This window comes from Cupressus sempervirens, chromosome 1, assembly GCF_028749045.1.
Source record: "Cupressus sempervirens isolate cs-2001-9-10 chromosome 1, ASM2874904v1, whole genome shotgun sequence".
NCBI lineage: Eukaryota > Viridiplantae > Streptophyta > Pinopsida > Cupressales > Cupressaceae > Cupressus > Cupressus sempervirens.
The window spans coordinates 101979703-102005006 of record NC_143118.1 but is presented as its reverse complement, the minus strand read 5'-3'; the positions used below and the strand labels follow the sequence as shown (position 1 = coordinate 102005006).

Below are 25304 nucleotides of genomic sequence, written 5' to 3'. Positions count from 1 at the left end.
AACGTCTCCAAACATTTGGGATGACAATTTAGGCTCGAAACATTTAGGTGACTCCCAAAATGAGGAAGTGTATCGATTTTTGGCATTAAAAACAACAAAAAACACTTTTAAAATTCTTTTCGCCAAAGCGACAATGTGGGGGGACCACAATGTTCAAATTTGTGTCTGCAAACAATAAAATTGAAATGAAGTTCGGTATGAGAAAAGAGTGAGCATTAAAATTTGTGAATAAATATGTGCAAAATTTTATATATTAAATAATAAATATTAAAACATATTAAAATATATCAATATTATAAATCTAATATTTAATTTTTTTTTTAATACTCATCATAATAAACATATTGAGTTTTATTGTTCTACGCACGTGGCTTAATTTCATAGGTAGTGCATGTAGCCTATTATATTTTGATGTTTGAGACAATTTTTATAATGCTATTATAATGATTTATACCATTGCTATTATCATTTGTGGTGTTATACCACTGTTGTAACTTTTGAAATGGTGATTTATTTGCATTTTTCTTGTTATCAATTATTGGTATCTCTCTCTTTGATTCCCTCTATCTTAATATTTTTTGGAAAGTTCAAACATGCACACACACATGCTAAAAATTTGTATCCTATTCTACCCTATTTTTGGCTCTTTAGGAAATGTCTTGGAAGTATTTTCCCTTTGGTCCCCATTCCTATACCTGAAATGTTGTGGAACATAGGTTATTATATATTTTGTTTTCATTTTTAATTCTTTAAATGTTTTGTTTATTGAAATTTTCTTAGGTATTAGTCTGACAACAATTTTTTGCTTCGTGAACCAACCTTGCTTCAAAATAGACTCGTACTCTCCATTTTGGAAATATATTGACATGGTACAACAACTTTTAGGTGTAGGTTATGTTTGGATTTGTGGTCATTGTAAAGCTAGATATGTTAGCTTATACAATTGAACGAAAGACCATTTGTGAAAGATCCTTGGACGATGTATCATGTTATGTCCAAATGCCAATGATAAAGGCCTTCTAGATGGAAGTAGTTTTGGCATAAACTAAAGAGCGAGAAAAAGAAGACGAAGCATTAGAGTGTAAAGAAAATCATTTTTTTCTCGAGAAAGACAAAGGGACCTCAATAGATGAAGACCCCTCCATTGCCTTTTTATTTCAAACCAATAGAGAACTGTCTATTTTTGTGCATACTTGAAGAGCAAAGCAACGTATGACCTATACATGAGATCAAAGGGATTGCTGGAAAAGGCGTTTCAGTATGAGTCTAGAGAGATTGTAAATCATGAAATAGTGAGTTGTATCTGTGAATGGATTGACATTCAATGTTGTTTGCTCCCCATATTGCCAAACATGGTGATATTAATTAATGAGGCTTTTAAAGGGCATAGGGCCTAGGTTTCATAAAGATGTGTAGCTCTTTATTGGATAAAGAGATGAATTACATAGACGACTCCTTGAATTGCATAATGGCTTTGTGGATCAACTCAGGGGTGTCCATTTTAGATGGACAGAAAGATGCAAAAAATCAGCCATGGATCAATGTTATTATAGTATCTCCTAAAGGGGTAATGTTTTTGAGAGTATTGGATTGTGAAGGAGAGGTGAAGGATGGTGCATTTGTTGCTAAATTTTTTTGTCAAGCCATTGGAGAATTGGACCCTCAAATGTTGTACAGGTTATAATAGACAATGCCAAAAACTGTAGGGCTACTGACTTTCTGTTTGAGGAGCATTTTTCACACATATTTGGCTACCTTGTGTTGTTCGCTTTAGTAATCTAGTGCTACATAAAATTGGCATTAAATTTAATAGGATCAGATAGATATATGCTGATGCTGAAAATATTCAAATATTCATCATTAACCACCATATGTCATAGATTCACAAGGCATTTTTAGAACATTCTTGAGATTGTAGATGGTGAAGCTAAGTAAAATAATAATAATATCTCACTTTAGTAAACATTTAAATTATTTTAATTTAAGTTTTTGTAAAAAATAATTATTTATTTATATTCTCAAATAGCTTGTTGAGACCTATTTTGCCTTCAAAACAATGGCATTGAGATGACTTGTGAAGTTTTGTGAGGCACTTTCTAATATGGTAGTCAGCCTGAATTGGTTGAAATGGAGGCAAATTAGCACTTGAAGGACAACAAAGATCAAGCAAATGATCTTAGATGACATCGGGGGGATTGTGTTGAGTATCTTCTTAGTTACATTGGGTACTTACTGAACATAATATGTTACCCTAACATGGATAGGACTTCTTTGGGGGAGGTATATGATGACATCGACTCAATGGTTGAGAAGGTGAAAATCAAAAAATGCAAAAAGAGCAAGAAATTGAAGGAAGTTGTTAATGTTACAGCTTCAGTCAGATTGATTTGATCATAAACTTTGTTAATTAATTATCATGATTATTAAGTTAATCATCGTTGTTCTTGATAATAATCATTAGATAATACTGTACACACACACACACACACACACAGACACACATCCATTTGATTCTTATTAGTATCTAATGATTGCCAAGATAATAATAATAAAAATGATCAATAAATTAAATCAGACCAACCAAATATATATTCCAAGAAGAATTGGTCTTAGACACCGACTACTTGAAGCAGAGTGTAATTATTAAAAGTCTGCGATTATATTTGTGAAACATCTATAAGCCATGGCTATTGTATGACAGAGCATGTCCCATATACGGACATGACCCTACATGGGACATGCCTCTCCATGTTTATACTTAATGTGAGAAGATCATTCTTTTTGGAAAATACATCATACACAATTAATGCCATTACATCTGCAGCGATCATAAACTTGTCAAGTCAGTTATATATATATATATAAAATCAGAATATACTTACTGTATAAGTCAGTATAATTATATAAAATTGCAAGAAAAGAAGGAACAAGGTTTGTGAATATAGTTACAAGGGATCTATATCTAAGATTTAAAAGGTGTTATGTTTGATCTTAATTCCTTAGCATGGTAATAGAGCCTAGTTATATATAATACCAAGAGCATATACAACCTCACAAAATCTGAAAACATCATCAAAAGGAGTTTTTAATTCGTTAGCTATCATGGTGAACGAAGTTAGATTTGAAGATAGACTTGAGAGTGCTGCAAATTTTTGTCTCATGGAAACTCAGATTAATGATGACCCTTGGAGAAAAACAATTAGATTCATATGTAGAAGATGTTGTATCAATGCCGAATGATGAGATTGAGAAAACTCAATTGAAAAAGAAGAACAATAAAGCCATGAAGATCCTAGTGGACTTAGTTAAGGATCACATAGTCTGTGTCATATCAACATTAGACACAACTTGTGCCATGTTTACCTTCTTAGAGAACATGTATGAGATAAACAATACTAGTTGAGCCCTTGCACTAAAGCAACAACTACATCATATAAAAATGAATAAGGTTGAAGCTATTACATCTTATTTTATAAGATAATTGAATTGAGAGATCATCTACAATTGGACAAATAATTGACAATAAAGAATTAACAATGTTAGCCATAAATGGACTTTCCACATCTTGGGAATCATTCATACAAGGGATAAGTTCCCGATCCAAACTTCCAAAGTTTGACCGATTGAAAACTAATTGTATTCAAGAAGAGTTGAGATTGATCACTAGAGGAATCATTATGAATAAAACTAGTGAAGAGATTCAAGTTCTAAATAAAATTTCTCACAAGAAAGGAAAGAAAGGAAACTTCAAACGAAAGAGAGGAAAAGACAAAAGAAGCGTTCATTTAAAAGGAAAGAGGGACATGTCTAAAGTTTAGTGCTACAGATGTGACAAGTTTGGACATCTTGCAATAAAATGTCCTAAAGGACTCAAGAACCAAGCCTCTATAAAGAAGTCAAGGATACTGAAAAAATGGTATTCTATTTAGCATTATCAATTGAATTAATGACCAGTAGAAATACTGGGGTCATAGACAGTGGAGCATCATGTCATATTTATGGATTCAAGTAACAACTAGATAGTCTTGATGAAACTTCAGATGAAGAAGTCATTATTGGAGATAACTTTACGCACCTTGTGAAAGGAATTGACACTTGTACAATTCATTTAAAATCCAGAGTTATCCTACAACTAGCTGGAGTAATATTTGTACCAGGTTTCAAGAGAAATCTAGTATCCATCTCAGTCGTGGAAGACAAAGGGTATTGTATCACATTCTTGGATTGGAAAGTTCTCACCTAGCCTAAGAACTTTAACATCTAGAATGCATATACAGTAGGAGTTTATGATGGATGTTTGTACAAATTTTGTAATGTTCAAAATCAAGCTTTGACTCATGATGTTTCCAATACAAATGAAATTCAACATAGAAGACTAGGACATCTTAACTTCTGTGTCCTACCTTCTATAGAAAAACTTGTTATAGGACTACCTAAATTAAAACCTTAACTTGATGGAATATATAAGGGTTGTGCATTAGGGAAGAATTCTAAAGGGGCTTTTCATTGTATTGAACACAAATCTTAAATCTACTTAAACTCATTCACACTAATTTATGTGGACCAATGATAGTATCCTCTCGAGGAGGTTTTTTTTACTATGTTATTTTTGTTGATGGTCACATTAGGAAGATCTGGATTTATTTTCGAAAACTTAAAGAATCAAATGAAGTATTAGCAAAATTTAAAGCCTTATTTGAAAATATGATTGGGAAAAGAAATAAAACTCTTAAGGTTAGAAAATGAGGGAAAGTATATCTCCGAAAACTTTGAAGAATTTTGTAATACTGTTGGGATTAAGAGGGAGTAGAGTGTCCCAAATAATCGTCAACAAAATGGGGTGGTAGAAAGGAAGAACAAAACGATCGTAGAAGCTGCTAAGGCTATGATGCATGATTAGAATCTTCATACCTAACTTTGGGCAAAAGCATCCAACACTACTGTCTAGATTCAGAACAGATGTCCTCACCCTAGTCTTGACAACATAACTCTTGAAGAAGCCTTTGCTAGAAACAAGCTTGATTTGAGTCACTTAAGAATATTTTGTTGCCCAGTCTATATTCACATTCCTAAGGAGAAAAGATCAAAGCTAGATCTGTCAGGAAAGAAATAGGTATTTGTGGGATATAGTGAACCATCCAAAGCTTATATGATATATGTTCTTGGTTAGAAAATCATTGAGCTAAACAGAGATGTAACTTTTGAAGCGGACATAGCATTCATAACATCTAAAAACATTAGTGAGACAGATGATGAGTCACCTCAAGAAATGGAAGAGGACTCAAACATTGAACTTTAGAGGGAGACAGTTGTAGAAAACTATGAACCGGTGAATTCTACTCTTGAATTTCTTGAACCTGCTAATAATAGAAGAAGACCACTCTGGGCAAGGAAAGTTCTTGAAGAAGTAGAAAGTATGCTACACCTAAGGGTACATTTAGAGAAATTAAGAAGCCTAGAGATCGCTCTTATGAGTGAACTTATTAAGTTTGAACCTTCAAATAGGCACTAAAACACCAAGATTGGAAAAATGCCATGGTTGAAGAGTATCAATCCATTCTGAAGAAAGATGTTTAGGACATTGTACCTAGGTTCAAAGAGAAATCAATTGTCTTATTTAGATGGCTATTTATAATCAAACACGTAGTAGACAAAAGTATTGGAAAATGCAAAGTGAGATATGTCACCAAAAGTTTCTCTCAGAAGACTGGAATTTACAAAGAAACATTTGCCCCAATTGCCAAATATGCCTCTGTAAGGACCATAACTGCTATTTCCACCTCAAAAGGATAGAAAGTCATCAGATCGATGTAAAGATTGCTTTCTTGAATGGTATTTTGGAAGAAGTATATCTAGAACAGCTTGAAGGGTTTATTATTTATGATAGCACCTCTCATGTCTGCAGATTGAGGAAAGCTATGTATGGCCTCAAACAAGCTCCTAAAGCCTGGTATGAATGGATAGATAGTTATCTCACCAAGTTGAGATTCTCCAAAAATGAATTGGATTCTTATCTCTACTTCAAGATAACAAATGGTGATATGCTTATCCTAGTTCTTTATGTTGATGATTTATTAATCACAAGTGAGGATCAGCTCATTATGAAATGCAAACAAGACCTTGCCTTTGTATATGTGTTAGTAAACAGATTGTCCTTTTAAATAAACTCTCCAAATGCCCAATTCTGAAAGAACAATTAGATGCCAACAGTTGGATAATCTATCATGAGATTGATAGATTTCCTCTGAATTGGAAGGTACAACTCCCTTATGAAATGATATGCAATGAATTTGTTTTATCTCTAATTCCTATTGTGGGGTATGTTCTTAACCGGAGAACAGTAGAGGAAAACCGAGTTCCACTCAGGCAAGTGAAATCTCAGGCGGAAATTAGATGCGAAAATGCTGTGCTGTGATCTTCACTCTTATGAATTTCTCAACAAAGCAATCATGATAGATGCAAATATGAAATGCAATGCAAGCTTAACTATGCAGATGAAACAACTAACAGATACTTGTTGTGTTTGAACCCTCACAATCTTATGACTTCTGACGCACAACAGAATATCACAACGATTAAGAAGAAACAGGATGGAATGCATACAAACGAAACACTTAACGGAAATGTTTCCCACAACTAGTTTCAACTCTCTGATTGATTTACCAGTTCTATTAAAATGAAATAACAAAATGAAACTCTGTTCACTTAATTACTTCAACTTAACATTTATGGAAATATAACATACAGAAGAAGAAAGCGGATAGTAAAGAAATGGCACAAAACTCAGTTGTCTCTGCAACAAGATTCACACCAAAAATTTGCCGACCCTTCATTAATCATTTAGCCCTATACATATAGAGATGAGAGATGACCGTTACAATAGGAATACCAATCGGTTCATCTCCTCAGAAGACAAATGACAAGAAGTTAATTTGTCATTTACAAAATCAAAAGAAAATGAAAAAGAGACATTATTTTGACCTCTTCCCCTTTTCCATTTTCGCTCTATATGCCCTGGCAGCAACTAAATAGGAATTAGCTCATCATTGCTAGACACGTGTACATTGGTGAATCTTAAGAGCCATTTTGAATGCTCTCGAGCTAATTCCTTTTCAGAATTCATCTGACTTTTTAATTCTTCAGCTGCCACATGTATGCATCCGCTCAATGTCTGTAAATCTGTTATTCTGTTTTGACTATTAGGAGTGATGCTTGACAGGTTACTCAAATATACAGAGAAGTTATTTTTCATCACTTCTATTCCAATCAAAGCTTTTCCTTGACCACTAGTTTGCGGTTCAGAATGCAGTCCTTTCATCAACTCAAAAGCTCTGTCTTGAGTCTTCTTTACTTTATCTTCCGTTTCCTTAAGCCCCTTTTCTGCTTCTTGAATCATCTCCTGTTTGAATTGCATACCTTGAAGCCATTCAAACAGGGGTTCATTACCTTTCTTCAGAATCTTCGCTTCAACTGCTTCTTTTGCCTTCATCCGAATAATCATCTTCAGAAGGGAAACACACTCTTCACATCTTCCTCTCTCTGTGGCTAGATTATGTTGATTAGATGTGAGGTTATCTTTCTCAGTCTCTAGTTGAATGATGACATTTCCAATCTGATCAATCAACATAACTCCATCCGAATTGAGCTTGTCAATCCATTCCTTCCCGATTTGACCGAAATGTCAGTCTTTTTGCAGCTGGGAGATGAAGGCTTGTACTTCCTCTGTCGTGGGATTTTCAGCAGCAGGTACACCAGTAATAGTTGCCAATGGGACAACTAATTGCCTGATGAACCTCTTAAGCTCTTCTATCTCAGATTTCATTCTGATCTTTGACAACTTGAGATCCTCCAATTGATTTTCTATGATCTCATTACCCGATCTCCATAGGCCCACCTTTGTATCGTGCCTGGCTTCTCCAAGATCAATAGAATGTAGAGTAAAATCTCCAGGAGTCAGGTCTTCGATTCGCCTTGCCTTACTGGGTTTGGCAATCTCCATGGTTAGATGTCCTGTTTCTGGATATTGTCCCAGAATTGACAAAGTTTTCTGCTTCTTGACCTTCACCATGGTAGAACTAGAACGAACTACCTGAGATACAATGTCCTTTGCAGGAACATGTTCATCTTTTCTTTTCCTTTTTCTTTCTAGTGAGTCTTCAAGCCAGGACTTTGTTCCAATTACCTTAGAAGCTGCTCCTAATGATTCGATGCTGAACATCTTCTTCTTCATTGGAGTCTTCACCATTGTTTCTGCAAAGAAAGGATTCTTTGAATCTCTAGAAAGAAGTCTAGATGAGCTTGGAGCTTTTTCCTCCCCTTGTGTTCCTCCTTCAGCCTTGTCCAATTCAGTGGATTCACTACTACTAGAGTCTCCATCTCCAACCTCTACTACCTGAATTGGAGAAGCAGATGGCTGCAAAATGGGAGTCTTCTCAGATAGAATAGGACTATGATGAGGAGATGGAAGTGGTGTAGTATGAGGAGAAGGGACAGGTGTATTCTGTGGAGATGGAGATGGGGAAACGTGAGGAATGAAGATTGGAGGAGCACCACTATCTTTTTCCTTATCAGTCTCTTTTTCTTCAGCAGTAGACTGGGTCCCGATAACTGGCAGAGAGCCACCTTGACATGTCGGAGATATGGGAATGTTCTTTTCAGGTGGTTGATCTCCTCCTCCTGTAGGCATAGCTGGTCCTTGAGTAGCTGATATTGATACATTGGGTGTGGCACTATGAGAAGAAGTGGGAGTGGCAGCAGCTGGAGATTGTTGAGAAGCTTTTCCCTTACTTCGACCCTTCTTGGCTGTCCACTCTACCCATTTTCCTGTTCTTTTGACGATCCTAGCCACCATAACATCAAGATCTTCATCTATATTAGTGTAGGGCTCTGAACTAACTGGGGTATTTCTCAACCTTGTTAAATATGTATTGCTATACATATTCTGGCCATCATCCTCTAGCCCTTCTACATCCAAATTGATACCATAAGTTTTTACTTGATCCACCGTGAATCTAGCAAAGGCACAATCTCTACTCTCCAGCTCATCTTTACAATTTGCCCAGTAGTCTTCTATGGTGGTGATATGTTTGATCGTGCCTCCAATCTGAAGTACATCTCGAGCATACCCATTCGGGTCAAACATGGGTCTCAAAACTTGATACTCTTGTAATTTGAACCTTCCTTCAAACGCTTTCACCATGTTCTTAGCATCTGACCTGGTTTCGCAACTGTAAGCTCCAACCTTCATAGGGAATTCATATCCCTTCTTTCGCAGTCCATCACTTAACGCGTTCACTTGGAGAGCTTGTCTCACGATCTCCATCAACACGATCATGTCATCCGGGTATCTGGGCATCTTCAAGGGAAACCCATCGAATGCTGCAAGACGCAAATAGGAGAAGGATGAGAATTGTATAAAAAAGAAACCAAACTGATTGATTACCGCCATTGCTTCTGGGCTGAATCTCCGCTCTGGACACCCTTGGAGTTCCCTGCAAATTCTCATAGTGAATGCATCATTAACTCTGATAAAATCTGCATAGCTATTTTGTAGCTGCAAGCACGGATAAAATTCATAACTTTTAACATTTTCTGGCGCATCCTCAATTCTAGGGAGGCCTGGCCATAACTGTGAGGAGGCCAGCATATATATCAGGAAGGAAGACATATAAAATGAATTATAAAACTTGGCTGCACTGAGAGCCCTAGATAATTGCTCACTGACCTCAAATGCCCAGTCAATATACTGCGAATCCGAGCAAATAATTTGCACCAAGAAAAAATATTGCTCTACAAAAGTAAAGGCATTTGCCTCACCTTTGAGTCGATGCAAAAGAACCATAATATCCACAATCTCTGGCTTGAGATTAGTGCCAAAAAGGGTTTTAGGGACGTTACTCTTGACTCCCCTCGGTTTCTGGAACCAAGACTTCATGATTTCTTTCCTCCATACCATCTTTTTCAAAGAGAATTCTGATATGGCTCCTCCAACTGTCAGTGTGGAGAACTCCTCACGTTCTGGGATTCGCAAACAGTTCACCATTGCTTGCCTATCAACTGAAATTAATACACTCTGATCAGGCAACAAAATTTGCTTAGTGTTTGGATTGTAATGATTGATACATTCTACAATCAACTCCTGAGCTTGAACTGCCATAGGAAATCCAGCTGCCTCCACCAGTCCACTCCCGCGGAGCTTCTCAGTAATAGGATGAGTTGGTTCAGTCCTTATCCTTCTCTGAAAATCTAGAATATCATAAAAGCGGAGTGAAGTATCTGTGATGTTTTTCCATGTTGATCGGACTCCACCCAAACCATCAAATCCAGAGAAATGAGCCATTTAATCAAACAGATGTAGACTATGAAACTTGAAAATGTAAATGATTGCGAGAAATAGCTTTGCAAGTATTGTATTAGCAACGTTCAATTCAACAGCATAACGATTCAAAGCAAGAAAATGGTAATTTGAAAATCGGTTATACTGTTCTTTATATAGAAACCTCAATTTACCCATTAGGTTTTTAGGATCCACACCACACAAGCGAAATAAATGATCAATCCATTAGACTGATGGTTATAACGGGTTCCTCCATGTCTTTTCACTTTTCCGTTGGCTTAACGGTAACTTCCTTTATTACTGACTTACTTTCCCATTTTTACCCTGTTTCGGAAAAACCAAAACGGAGTACTCCCTAGGGTGAAATCCGCTCAGCTCGATTCTGCATTTAGACTCCTTTTCAGATATGAGTATTCACTTCCCTTGTATCCTTTAGGCTTCTTGTGATTAATTTGTTACATAACCAAGCCTGCAAGATTAATTTTCTGGACAATGCGAAAAATCGCCTCTGAAGGTAGAAACTCTGCAAAGGAGAAGGCAATTTCCAATTTTTCGCGAAGCCTCCGTTTAGTCTTTTCTGTCTTAACTATTTCGCTTTAAGCCTTCGGAGAATAGAAAAAGTACTTCGCCAACGGAAGTGGGGCCCATTGACTTCCTTTACTTTCTTTAGCTATGCCTGTTCGGAAAATTGACTTCTTGGTGCAAAAGCTTGTAAAAGAAGAAGCTATTTTTCAGTTTTCCGCAAATCTTCCTTTTACTCATCTCAATAGGTTTTAAATCATTCACATCATTGAAACATCCCGAACTTTAGATGATCTTAAACAAAACATAACTCTTCTTTCTGAATTCATCCAGTAGACTGCATTTACATTTCTGGCGGAGTTTCACCTTCCGACTACGAAAGTTCGCAGGAGGAGAAGTCAGTTCTGAGTTTTCCGCCAATGCCTTTTCTGAACACTTTGGCAATTTTTGAATGATTCCCGTGCTAGAATATGATGATAATCAACTTAATTGTCTATAACTTCACTCACCTTTCTATTTTGAAATCTGCAAATCGTATTTAAAACTCATTGCGGAATTTTACCTTCAAGGTGCGAAAGTCCACAAAAGGAGAAGGCAAAACTGAAATTTCCGCCCCTTTATCTTTCTTCATATTCAGTTCGTATAATCTGCAAGTAAATTTGTCTGAGGTAGCATCCTTTGAGAATCTCCATCGAGTAAGGATCTAGACTACCCAAATGAACAAAACTGAAATTTCCGCCCCTTTATCTTTCTTCATATTCAGTTCGTATAATCTGCAAGTAAATTTGTCTGAGGTAGCATCCTTTGAGAATCTCCATCGAGTAAGGATCTAGACTACCCAAATGAACTATGACCATGAGGAAAACCCACCCGGCTATACAATGTGCGAGAAAGGGGGAAAGATGGAAACCCGATGGAGACAATCATCACCTAAAGAGGAAAGACTTATTGACTTGACAAAACCAAATATAACGAAACATCTACTTTGCCAAATTACTACGAGACTAAAAAGTGGGGCAACAATATGATACGAAGGAACTGAGTCTCGTACATTACTTCCTAGGACTAGAAGTATGGCAAAAAGAGATTTGTATCATTCTAAATCAAGGAAAATATACTATTGACACCCTTAACAGATTTGGATTGATGGACTACAAACCTATGCCTATATTTCGACACCCGTGGAAACAAATCTACATAAGTTAAAAGATGCAACCTCTGAGTTAGAATTTGCAGACCCTATTTTGCATCATCAGATAGTTGGGTCCTTAATGTATTTGGTGAATGTCAAGCCAGGCATTTTTTATGCTACAAATACTCTCAGTTAGTTCATGTGTGAACCTAGAAAATACATTTTGTAGCAGCAAAACATATTATGATGTCTTTGCATGGAACTATTGGACTTGGATCAAAATGTGATAATGTTGATATATGTTTACATGGATATTCAGACCCAGATTGGGCTGGTAGTGTTGTTGATCGTAAAAGCACCACAGGGTGTTGTTTTAGTTTAGGTCCTACCATGATATCTTGGTTTAGTAGAAAACAATCTTCAATAGCACAAAGTTCTACGAAAGCTGAGTACATTGCAGCATCCATGGGAGCTCGAGAAGCAATATGATTGAGGAAATTAATGACAAGATTATTTGGACAATCCATGAACCCCACTATTATACACTATGATAATCAAAGTTGTAAAACTCTCAATAAACCTTGTATTTCACAACGAATCAAAACACATTGAGATCCCCTACCATTATATCAAAGATATGGTGGAAAGAAATGTCAAATGAGATATATTAGCACAGATGAGAAAACCGCTAACATTCTTACTGAGCACCTTTTAAAATTAAAAGTGGATCACTTTAGAGGTAAACTTGGTAATGATTGAAATGTAGTTATAGTTTTTGAGGTTCTTTCAGTTGAGCTTTCTTTTTATAAGATGTATGCGTATATTCTTTTTATCATGTGAGTTATTACATTGTCTAGAAGACATTATGAAAGGTGATGACCTTCATTGATGTTTTATGATGTTTTATCTTAAGAATAGTTTAACCTGCTATCATGATGGATGCCATTTGGTTGATGTCTATGGAGATCATGGTAGCACGTCCCTAATGTAAATTCTGAAGTTATATTAATGAGATATGGCAATGGTGTATACTATGTGACTTAGTATTGGAGACACCACATGTAGATATTTTCTTGGTAGGCATCATGAGACTTGATGCCAGTGCACATGCCAAAGGAAATATAAACGTTGTAAATATCTAATGGTTGATATTCATAATTGTACCATACTTATGATGATACTGTAAGGTACCATCTAAATGACGAGTCTATGTTGTTATTAACTTATTAGTGTCACTATTCTTAGAATATCAGATTGAGATGATATTTCTCTCAATCTGTTTGAGAGTACTTTGTGTTGACCTAACTGACAATCCTCCCTAGATAAGAGGGAGTGTTAATGTTATAGCTTCAGTCGGATTGATCTGATCATAAACTGTGTTAATTAGTTATCATGATTACTATGTTAATCATCATTGTTCTTGAAAATAATCATTAGATAATACTATACATATACATATACTTACGCACACGCACATGCACACACACACATATATAATACTAATATACACACACACACATACATGTTAATTTGATTCTTATTAATAATATCTAATAATTATTATCAAGATATTAATAATAAATCTGATCAATATATTAAATCAGACTGACGAAATATATGTCCCAAGAAGAATCGGGCATATGTGCCGATTTTGAATCAGATCTTAGTTATTAAAAGGCTGCGACTATATTTGTGAAATGGCATCTAGAAGCCGTAATTGTTTTATGACAGGTCATGTCCCGTATTAAGCCACATAGGGTCATATCCCTACATGGGACATGCCTCCCCATGCTTATACTTAATGTGAGAAGATCACAATTTTTGGAAAACACATCATACACAATTAATACCATTACATCTGCAGCGATCTTAAACTTGTCAAGTCAGTTATTAATATATTGAATATAAATCAGAATAACCTCACTGTATAACAGTCAGTCTAATTATATAGAATTGCAAGAAAAGAAGATACAAGGTTGTGAATACAGTTAGAAGGGATCTATTTATAAGATTTAAAAGGTATTATATCTGATCTTAATTCCTTACCAGAAGTGTCTTCATAGAACTACTCAAAATCATGGTGGAGAAATGGAACAACAGGAACACTTTGTTTCATCTTCTTGCCTTTGCATTGAGTCCCAGTTATTGTAGTTCTCAGCTCCTTTTTGTTGTCACAAGAGTTTCCCCATGTAGAGATTTAGAAGTTGTTCAAGGGTACAAGGCAACACTTCACAGGGTCTTCAACGATCATGATGCATGGGATGCAGTGAGGGCTGAGTTCATAGTTTTGCATGCTCTAAGTTTGGTCTTGATGCTTTTCTAGACAAGGATATGGTCGATGCTCATAGTTGGTTGTACTCTCATGATGAAACATACACACACCTACAACCTCTTGTGGTCAAAATTTTATCAAATGTAAATTTTATTCAAAAACATTTTAAGTTATTTATATTTATATTTTTTAATTTTGTAACTCGTAGGTCTCTATTTTGTCTTAATAGGTTGCTAGTTCATTTGGGTCTGGGAGAAATTGGTGCACATACTCCTCTCTACCCCCTTAATAAAGCACAATAGACTACAACCAAAAGGTGGAGGCTAGTTGTTTGTGCATTCAAACTTATGGCTCCTTACACACAAAGAAAGTGGCTCCAAAGAAGAACACAGAAAGAAGTGGGATATTGAGCTAGAGGGGATTGACTTAGATGCTTCTACTATACACTTTGCTAAACATGATGTTGATGATGACTATGAGCCACCAAGTAAGCATGACTGCTAGTGCAGGTGCTAGAACTACTATTTGTGGTTCTAGTTTATCACAACATAGATCATCTAAATATGGACGATGATGATATTTTTGATGATCCATATGATATTTTATCAATGGCTGATTGTTGACACCCAACATTATTTTTTTTAACATTACTATATATCATGACTATTGTGGTATCGATCTGTCTCTCAGCTATATAAGCATATACATCAGCTATACAAGCATTTACATCAGCTACATAATCATTTACAACTGTCTCTCAACACTCGTAATGCAAAAAATATCTACATGTGTTTACTATGGAACACAAAAGGATAATATAGGACTGCACTTTTTTCCTTAAATCACAATTTTCTACCCACGCCGTCCATTCTAGTGGGCTTTCTTTCAATCACATTTCCCTGTTCTGTTATATGAAGTCACTATCTAGATGTATTAATTTTGTAGGATCGTTTTCTGCAAATGTAATAACATTGCCATTATTTTTGTGTGTTCCAAATGCATATATGCATGTTATATGAATATGAGCAGAGGAAACATGTCTCTATTGTAATTTAAAGTTAATAATCATTTAGACAATATTAACATTATATATATATATATATATATATATATATATATATATATATATATATATATGAGGGTTTGTCTAATTGATGATTAACCAATAACCATAGAAGGATTATCTCTAGGTCAATTTAATTCGACTGAAGCTACAACATTAACACTTCCTCTTAGTGAGGGAGGATTGTTATAGAACACATTATGCTCTCAAACATATAGAGAGATATCATCTCAATATGATATTCTTGGAATTACATATTTAAGGATATTAACATATATCCATCAAATTATATGTTATCTTTCGATATCATCCGAAGTATGATTTAATAAGAAATATCAATCATATGATATTCATCGTACTTATATTCTCTTGGTATGCGCAATGGCATCATGTTCATGATGCCTACCAAATATGTTATATCCTAAAAGGAAATGTGTTATCTAATCTCCGACACATTCTGGGACAGAAATTGAATGTAGCCTATTAGATAACAATCTCATCTTAGGGACAAAAACTTAATGTAGTCCATCATGACAAGTATCATGATCTCTGGGACAACAACTTAATGTAGTCCATCATGATACGTTTGTTGTCATGATCTTTGGAACAACAACTTAATGTAGTTCATCATGATGATAGGTCAAGCCATTGTTAATATTGTCACCTTACAATAACGACGTCACAAATACATCAATGAAAGATCATCACCTTTAATGACATAACCCACCTTTGTAAACTAGTAACTCTCATGATATCCACCATGAACCAAGTTAGAGGGTGGATCAACCGTTGCTGCTCCTAGAGGGTGGAACAAGGGCTTTCACCTCAAACTTCTCTCTCAAAGAGAATAATGCATTTCAAGGAATTTCACCTTGAACTTCTCCTTCCCAATCTATCGACTTTTTCCATCCGAGTTTGCTTCTTCTGATGGAATGTCAGTCTCCCTCTGAATCTAATATCAACCTTATGACCTCCTTGTACAAGGTTGCCTCTGATGAAGTGTTAGACTCCCTCTTTATATAGAAGGATACTCAGTGTCTCAATCATCAAGGATATTCGCTTCAAGAGCCTTACTTTATCCAGCTTGATCATCAAATGACTAATGAATTGTAGATCACATTTTCTTTGGAGCTACTTTCATAAGGTTGATTCTGCACAATATTTGGTAGTATGTGTAAAGTACAAACTTTCTTTTCCTACAAGAACATCCTTAGACATAAAGGAAAAGATTAAGGCAAATAACTGTTATAGTATGTATATAGAATTAGAAATAAGAGAGATTACAATGAGTAGACAAATGTAATACTCAAAGATAAGAATACTTATCTGCACATGAGGGTCCTTAGACATTTGAGAATGGAAAATCTCCTCTCTAAAGATTGTTCAAGTTGGAATAGAACATTTGTTATTATTCTCCCCCAACAATGTAACTTCCCACTTATTCCATTTTCAGTCACTATCAAGCCCAAATGAGAGATAGTCATGCATGAATGATATCAACCTCTACCTTAGTTACTCATCAACCTCTATATTTGAAGCGACAATCAGATGATTTTAAGCCTCAAATATCAACCAGTCCAAAGTGTCTAAAGAAATTGTAGAACTGCAAGTGCAGCAACATGATCATCCACTCAACTTATATGATGATGCTTAGGGTCAAATACATGCTTAGCTTGTATGATATGTCTGAATTATCTCTAATGACTCCATTGATGGGTGAATCATCCTTCTTCATTGCTGCTTCTGAGAGTGTATGAATTTCCTTCTTGATCTTATTCCGAATCACTCGATTCATCTTGTAGATATTTAATCAAAGTATTGGACTGAGGTCTAGTCCATCGTGATCCAAATTGTGTGTAGAACTAAGTGTACTCTCTTGATTACTTCTGCAACAACTCTTCAATTTGGATTAGTATTTGTATTTCAGAATGTATTAGAGTGGAATCTATTGTAATAGGTCTCGTCATCATAGGCACATGTTTATTGGTTCAATGATCACAACATTGTTCATGGGAGCAATTTCTCGTTCACACTTATACTTGTCTGATTCCATAGTAATATGAGTGAATGTAATGAATTTGTAGATTTATCCCGAGGCTTAGCTTCATCAAGAATTAATACAATTCTTACTAGATAATTGTTTATTTTTAGAATGTTGAATACCAGATGTTTGTTGTTGACAACCCGTCAAGTATAAGCATCTATAATGGTTGAATTTGAATTTCCTCTACTATAATTTATCCAGCTAGGAGGGGTATTGCAACACTAATCTTCAATGTTGCCAGTATTTTGAATAATTCATCTTTTACTTATCTTTCCTGGCATAGAAGAAAAATATATTTTATATTTGATCATTCCTTATTATCAGAAGGGTTCTAAATATATTTATATTTCCATCATCACTTGATCCAAACCAGTTAAGTCTTATACCATATACAACTCTTCATAACTGTAGTTTGATATTGATTGATCTTGATATAATCCCATCATATTGCCCATTAACATAATCGCTGTCATATATTAATTTCCATCTTTGTTATTTTCATGTTGCAATCAGTATTTTAATATAATGAACTCTTTTACCATTGATTATAAATATGTTCTTAATGATCATTTGTCTTAATCATTAATTTAGTGATACCTGGTCATGATTGTTGTTGATTGTTTCTATTAAAATAGATTGATTAGAACCAAAGCTATTCATCTGTTGCTAAGTGAAGAGTAATTCACTGATGAACTAGAATTGCTTCCAATCTCAGTGACATTTGAACTGATACTTCGTGTCTTGTCATTAATGTGTCATGGAAAAATATATATTACTGACCTAAACATTTCTGCCAATAATACTTGGAATTGTTTCTGCCAATACTCTCAATTTGGCATATCTACCTTTTTTTAATTGGTACATCAATTGGAAAAACAACTTCCATCATTAATAATTGGTGATGGTTTCCAATATGTTGAGTAAATTTGTTAGAATGTCTTGTGCAGCAATATATGGTTCTATTTTATTCTATAGTGCAGAATCTTGTGCAGTCCAAATACATTTTTGAGGTATAAATAATAAACAATTAGATCACCTGTGTTGAAAGGCCTCACCCCATAGAAGAAAGGATTTAAGTCGTAATTGCATCTGTTGAAAGCTCTCCGTAGCGCCATTTTGAACAAGGTGAGATATACCATCATGGTGAAGTCACAACTCCTCATGCAATGACACCTCGGGATGCCAATTTATACACGACAATCCCATATACATCACTTGGCCACAACACAATTTTATTTCAATTGATCTTCTTGAAACAAAGAGTGAAGACAGTAAAAACTCATCTACATTTCTCCCAATCTTTTGCATGCCAAGGAGCGTTTCCCATGGTTATCCAACTGTCTTCTTTGATCAATTTGTGAGCAGGATCGCTCTGTGCAGCTTCAATATAGAGGGGACTATCCACATCAATGAATACGATCCCACCCTTAGGCCGAACAAGAAAAAGGCCCCTTGCCCTAAGGATATTTATCTCTTGCAAACCCTTGATGAATGGATGACGGTTCTGAAGAAACAATAGAAATACCCACAACGTTCCCAGTATCCATCTCTTCTAGCAGAGTGTAGATTCTTTTGAATTTGAAAGACTTCTCACAAAGTACACCATAAATCACACAACATTCGCTCCACTTCCCAATCTCCAAATCCTGGAGCTTAACCGAAACAAGTTCTTCTAAAGATTTTGAGGCTTAATAGGTTGCTTCGTTTAGTTCTTGCTCAGGTGCGTCATGCATCTGGAAAACTTTTCAAAGTTGCGGATGAGTCAAATTCATATGATATTGCACGTAAAACTTTTTCAACTTGTGGATGAGTCAAATTCCATCTTTTTCCAACTTGGCTCATGAACAAGAAAAGTAGTTTCATATGCTAACAATCATGACTGCTACACAGTTGCTATATTCACCAATCCTTCAGCGAGACAACAAAGCATACACAAGATGTCTCATCGAGAGTTTATGTCAAACTTATACTTGAGTGCTTCACTATAAGGAGGTAGTTATGTATGGGCTCCATTTCATCTGCAAGATATTGTTGCCTCAAATGAATGAGCCTCCATAATATACAAGACGTCATATAGAGAATGAGAGATCTGTCCAGCATAACCAATGTAGGTAAATAATAGTAAGTTGTTATGATCTTCTCCCTTCTATGATCTCTTCTTTCATGCTCAATCCTATCTTATATTTGCAGACCTACTCTTATACCATGTTAATTTTGTAGGATTGTTTTCTGCAAATGTAATAACACTGCCATTATTTCTGTGTGTTCCAAACGCAAATTTGAATGTTGTATAAATATGCATAGAAGAGACATGTCTCTTTGGTAACTTATAAGTTAATAATCATTTAGAGAATATTAACATCTATATATATATATGAGGGTTTGTCTACTTGATGATTAACCAATAACCATAGAAGGATTATCTCTAGGTCAATTCAATCTCACTGAAGCTACAACATTAACAGAATGCACCACTATCTCAGCCACTGGAATATCGGCATGTGGGACCACTGCAAGAAGCACTTCAGCCACTACAATTTCTGCATCAGCTTCCTATCTCTCCCTTTCATGCAACACATTCAACTCCACTATGAAATTCTGCAATGCCATCTCAAAAGAAGACCTTGCCTCAGACCGTCTAGCTCATATGAACCCATGGGAGACTTCCCACTTGATTATTTCTGTACCATCCTGAAGCAGCCTTTCAAATTTTTTCTTAGCTAATCTGAATGTAACTGTACCCTGCACATCAATATTATGAAAAATGAGTCTCCTCCAAGACTCAGTAAGAGCTCTATCCCAAACACAAGAAGTAAAAATGTTGTCATTTATAAACTAACAAAAGAGCCGTAAGATTTCCAAAAAGGCTAGACCAAAAGATATTCATATTCTTCCTAAGGCTCTAGACATAACTAAAATCAAACTCAAGAATGTTGATATTAATGTTAACAGAGATGCCATTAATGCTCCATACTTCTTTAGCAAAAGGACAGTCAAATAACAGATTGTTCATGGTTTTTGGATTTCCGCAAAATGTACAGCTATTGTATTTCCCCATTAACTTTCCTGATATGCCACACAAAACACCTCTTTTCTGGTTCCACCAGATTAGCCCATAGCGTTTCAAATGTTTTCTGCCAAGAAGAGGGATCACGTTTCATATTTCAGCAAGAGTTCACATCATCAAAAATGCCTTCATCAGTGTGTAATGTCCCCAATTTTAATAAAATACTTCAAATACTTAATGGTCCCAAAATGTAAATAATATTATAAAAGGACCTTTGCTTATTAATAAAGGGGCCCAATTTTTATTAATTATTCGTAAGTGTTTTCCGTATTGACATTCTTTCGTCAACCCTCAGGAGTATCTCTTCAAAGGGGTATTTATGACTAGTGTGTAGGATGTTTTTGGTATGCAATTTGGATAACTTTTATTATACTGAGAATTTTTGTTGGAGTTACAGTATTGTTTGCCATTTTGGGAGTGCAAGGCTTTCCCTGTTGGCTATCATGGTTTCGGTGAGATTTTCTCACCCTATTTCGTTCTCTGTATTACTTTACTTGGATCTGACAAATTCAAGTACCATAATTGTTTGCAACTATGTTCTCTCTATGATAAATTGTGACTCTCTCGTGTATTTGTTATATGGTGTACTTCTATGTGTTGGCAATTAGATTTCTTCTCTTATTCGTTAATGAAGGATATTAAAGCTCCATGTTGATCTCTTGCCCACGGCGTAAACACCCTATACGAACCACCTCCTTTTCTGATACCATACGCTAGGCAACTTCCTAATGGGAAACCAAGTAGCTTCCTGATGGGAACTAAAAGAAATTTCCTAGCGGGAACTAGGCAACTTCTTGACGGGAACTAGAAGCAACTTCTTGACCGGAACTAGAAGCAACTTCCTAATGGGAACTACAAGCAACCTCTTGACAAGAACCAGGCAACTTCCTGTCAGCAACTAGAAGCACCTTTTTGATGGGAACTAGGCAACTTCCAGATGTACGCTAGGCAAATTTAAGTTGGGAACTGGAATGAAAGATTGCAATGGTATCAAAGCTAGTGATTCTGCTAGCTTGTTGGGAGAATTGAGAGTTTGAACTTGGATCACACTACAACACCCAACAATGCCATATGGTATCTATCTCAAATTTTTTCCGATTGGAAGACACATCTATTGGTCGAATACTCCATGAATACTTTTGCTTGCCAACTATTGGATGGTCAAGTGCAGGATGAGAGATACAAGGTGGTTGGCAACATCATTTACCACAAAGATAGAATCTATTTGGTACTCGAGTCCATGATGAAGGAAACGATTCTGGAGGAAGATTCTTGCACAAACATCGTCAAACCAACACCAAAAAATCAGCATGATGGAAATATGGGTTTTCCTAGCAACCCTCCAAATATGTAGACTCTACGGGTAGTTGTTCATCTTCTTGGTAATGCAGACTCTATTGAGGATTGTTTGCGGGAGCAATCTCTATAGTTGGTTGAATATGGAGTTTACCCTTTGGCTGGGCACGAGGTATACATGATTGCCACCTCTTTGTGTGAGGGCCATCCTCAACGAAACAAGTTGTACCTGAGCTATAAGATCCCTGATCAAATTTATGAGCATTATGGTATGAAGGATTTGGATCTGATCATCAAGGCGTCTCAATGGGATCCTAATGACTCTAGGGATGACCATGTTTATATTAGAGTGGTGCAACAAAAGATTGATGGATATTTACTTTTCTTGCCTACATAAAGTACGTGTACATGATCATGATGCGACATGAAGACTTCAGTAGATATGGCTATCAGTGTTCACGCTTGGTTTGGGATCTTGGTGCTCTCATACATAGCAATATTTGTATCAGAGTGGCACAATGGAGGCTTGGTGGAAGTCTACTCATCTCGATTGAGTCCATTTATGCATGAGATCCTAAAGAAGCATGGAGATTTCAATGGATATAGCTATCAACGTCCACACATGGTTTGGGATCATGGAGCTTCTAGATTGCTTGACAACAACCAATCTTTGGGTAGAGAGGATTTGTAATGTACCCAATTTTAATAAAATACTTCAAATAATTAATTGTCCCAAAATTTAAATATTATTATAATTGGACCTTTGATTATTTAATAAAGAGGCCCAATTTTTATTAATTATCCCTAGGTGTTTTCCATGTTGGTATTCTTTTGTAAACCCTCAAGAGTTTTCTACGAAGAGGTATTTATGACCGATTTGTAGGATGTTTTTGGTATGCAATTTAGAATATTTTTATTGCATGACAAATTCCCATTGAAGTTCAGTATTGTTCGCCATTTCGGAAGTGCAAGACTTTTCCTACTTGGCTATCATAGTTTTAGTGGGATTCCCTCACCCTATTTTGTTCTTTGTATTGCTTTTCTTAGATTTGGAAAATACGAGTACCACCATTGTTTGCAACTATATTTTCTCTATGATAAATTGTGACTTGCTTGTGTATTTGTTATATAGTGTACTTCTGTGTGTTGACAATGAGATGTCTTCTCTAATTCGTTAATGAAGGATATTAAAACTCCATATTGATTTGCTCCCCATGGTGCAAACACCTCAAATGAATCACCATTTTAGATATCATACGCCAAACAGCTTTGTGTCGGGAACTTGAAGCAACTTCCTAACAAGAACCAAGAAACTTCTTGACGGGAACTAGAAGCAACTTCTCGATGGGAACTGGGCAACTTCTTGATAGGAACTAGAAGCTACTTCTTGACGGGAACAATGAACTTCCTACTAGGAACTAGAAGCAACTTCCTGATGGGAACCTGGCACCTTCCTAATAGGAACCAGACAACTTCCTAATGGTAACTAGAAGCAACTTCTTGACAAGAACCAAGCAACTTCTTGATGAGAACTAGACGCAACTTCTCAATGGGAACCGAGCAACTTCCTGAGAGGAACTAGAAGCTACTTCTTGACGGGAACAAGGAACTTCCTACTAGGAACTAGAAGCAACTTCCTGACAGGAACCAGGCAACTTCCTGATGGGAACCAGGCACCTTCTTGACGGGAACCAGGTAGCTTCCTAATGGTAACTAGAAGCAACTTCCAGACATAGCCCAACAACTTCTTGACGGGAACTAGAAGCAACTTCCAGGCGTACGTCGGGCAACTTCCAATTGGGAACTAGAAGCAACTTCTAGTTGGGAATTGGAACGAAACATTACACAGTGAGGAAGGAATAGATACTCTTGGCTTTCACAGAGGGGAGCAGTGACCCATTAGGCCACTTGTAAGAGGTAAACCTGTTGTTATCAATCTCATTTTGATTGGGGACGGACAAGGAATTACATGCCTCTCTAAGCATTGAATATGTCCTGCACTACATGTACTAAAGGGATATTGAACTTCTGATATATTTCTTCCCAGCCCATCAGATGTCCATCTTTGATGATGTCTGTAGATCTTTTAATTCCTTTCTTAGCCTAGGCTCTTGTTGAACAACCTTGTAGCAATGCCAGGGGTTTGCATCTATGTTTCAAATTCCACAAAATGGACCTTTCTCTACTTATTTTTGCTTTCTTCTAAAATAATCCCAATTCTGTGTTACAAGCTGCCTAACATGTTCCCAGCCTTTCTAAATGGATTTAAACACACGAGATCCTGACACTTTGATAGGAAAGGAACCAGCAGTGAGATCACAAAGGTGAAGATCCTTCCATGAGGGCCTTTTATATGGGTCAGTTTTACTAATGTTGTGCCTAACCATTGCTTTCCAAGGTTCCATTCCTTGCAATGATTTGAAAGTCTATTTGGCTTCAAGTGCCAGCCCCCACTACACACTTTTGCTTATGGTACACCAATTCCATCTCATCATGATGGTGAGTTTGACTAATATATGGCAATTATAAATATGTACATTTTTCTTATTTTATATGTTTTTGTATTGACAAAAACCATAAAGAAACATAACCCCCAAATGTTTTTGGACTGAATTGGGGAACCCAAAGCTGAACTGTTAACTTAGAACATAAAGGATAATTGCAAATCTATTCAGATAATGATGGAGGTATTAATTTAGGAATTGAAATTAGATAGATAAATTAAAAGGGCCAAAATTATGCAGCTATTAAATGAAAAATGTGTTCTTTCCTATTTTTTCCACATGATCAATAAACTTAGTGTCAAAAATTCAGAATTTTACTAATTGCATTATTGGGAAGAAAAAGTCCACAAAATTTAAACTACAGTGCTGAACATTAAAAAAATTAAGACAGAAGATCACTATGGTAGAATGTACATAGAGAAGACTAATTTAATTGATTTCTCTAAAGTTGTTGCAAGCTGAATGCATGTTGCAGAGGTTCAGTTAGGAAGTAATCTGCAAATTGAAAATTTCCTCAATTTTTGTCATTCATTTGTTAGAAATAATAAATGATATCTTTGTTTATACAGGTTGGGCGTTACCCTCGACATCTGATCAGCATATTTTTTCGTTTACTTCATCCTTACTACTGGCCTTCATCTTGCTGGAATTTTATCATCACATGTGTAAAAGCATTGGTGTGCGCTATGTGGATGACTCTGTACAAACTATATGAAAGGGTTATCGGTCAACAGACAAACCTAAGAAATAGAAGATGAACAATTGTGTGGGTTTTTCAATATGAAAGAATAGTTCCTTGTATGAAGCCTATTTATAATATAATATAAATTCATTAGTTTGCAAAAACAAAGGTGATGAGAAATATCAATGTCTTGGCTGTGTATTTATTATATTTGGATATCTTATTCTTTAGACTTTCTAGTTCTCTTTCAATAAATCAACTCTCAAACAGGAAAAATAAAAACTCTATATTTAGAATTGCTTTCTAAGACTGAAAGTTGAACTTTTATGAGTTTGGTCCCTCTTTATTTTAAAGGAGGATTATGGTTGATTGCTTGTGGTATAACA

At 35.8% G+C, this 25304-nt stretch overlaps 1 protein-coding gene across 2 annotated transcripts in view; it reads left to right on the top strand.

The window, feature by feature from the left end:
• LOC149576423 (K-stimulated pyrophosphate-energized sodium pump protein) overlaps nt 1-25086 on the top strand; it is a 199921-nt gene extending 174835 nt beyond the window's left edge. For both annotated transcript variants that reach the window (XM_089817234.1, XM_089817237.1), the window contains exon 11: nt 24806-25086. In XM_089817234.1, coding sequence (XP_089673360.1) covers nt 24806-24994 — 189 coding nt within the window. In that variant the 3' untranslated portion in view covers nt 24995-25086. The remainder of the gene's footprint in view (nt 1-24805) is intronic.
• Nucleotides 25087-25304: the final 218 nt, after the last annotated feature.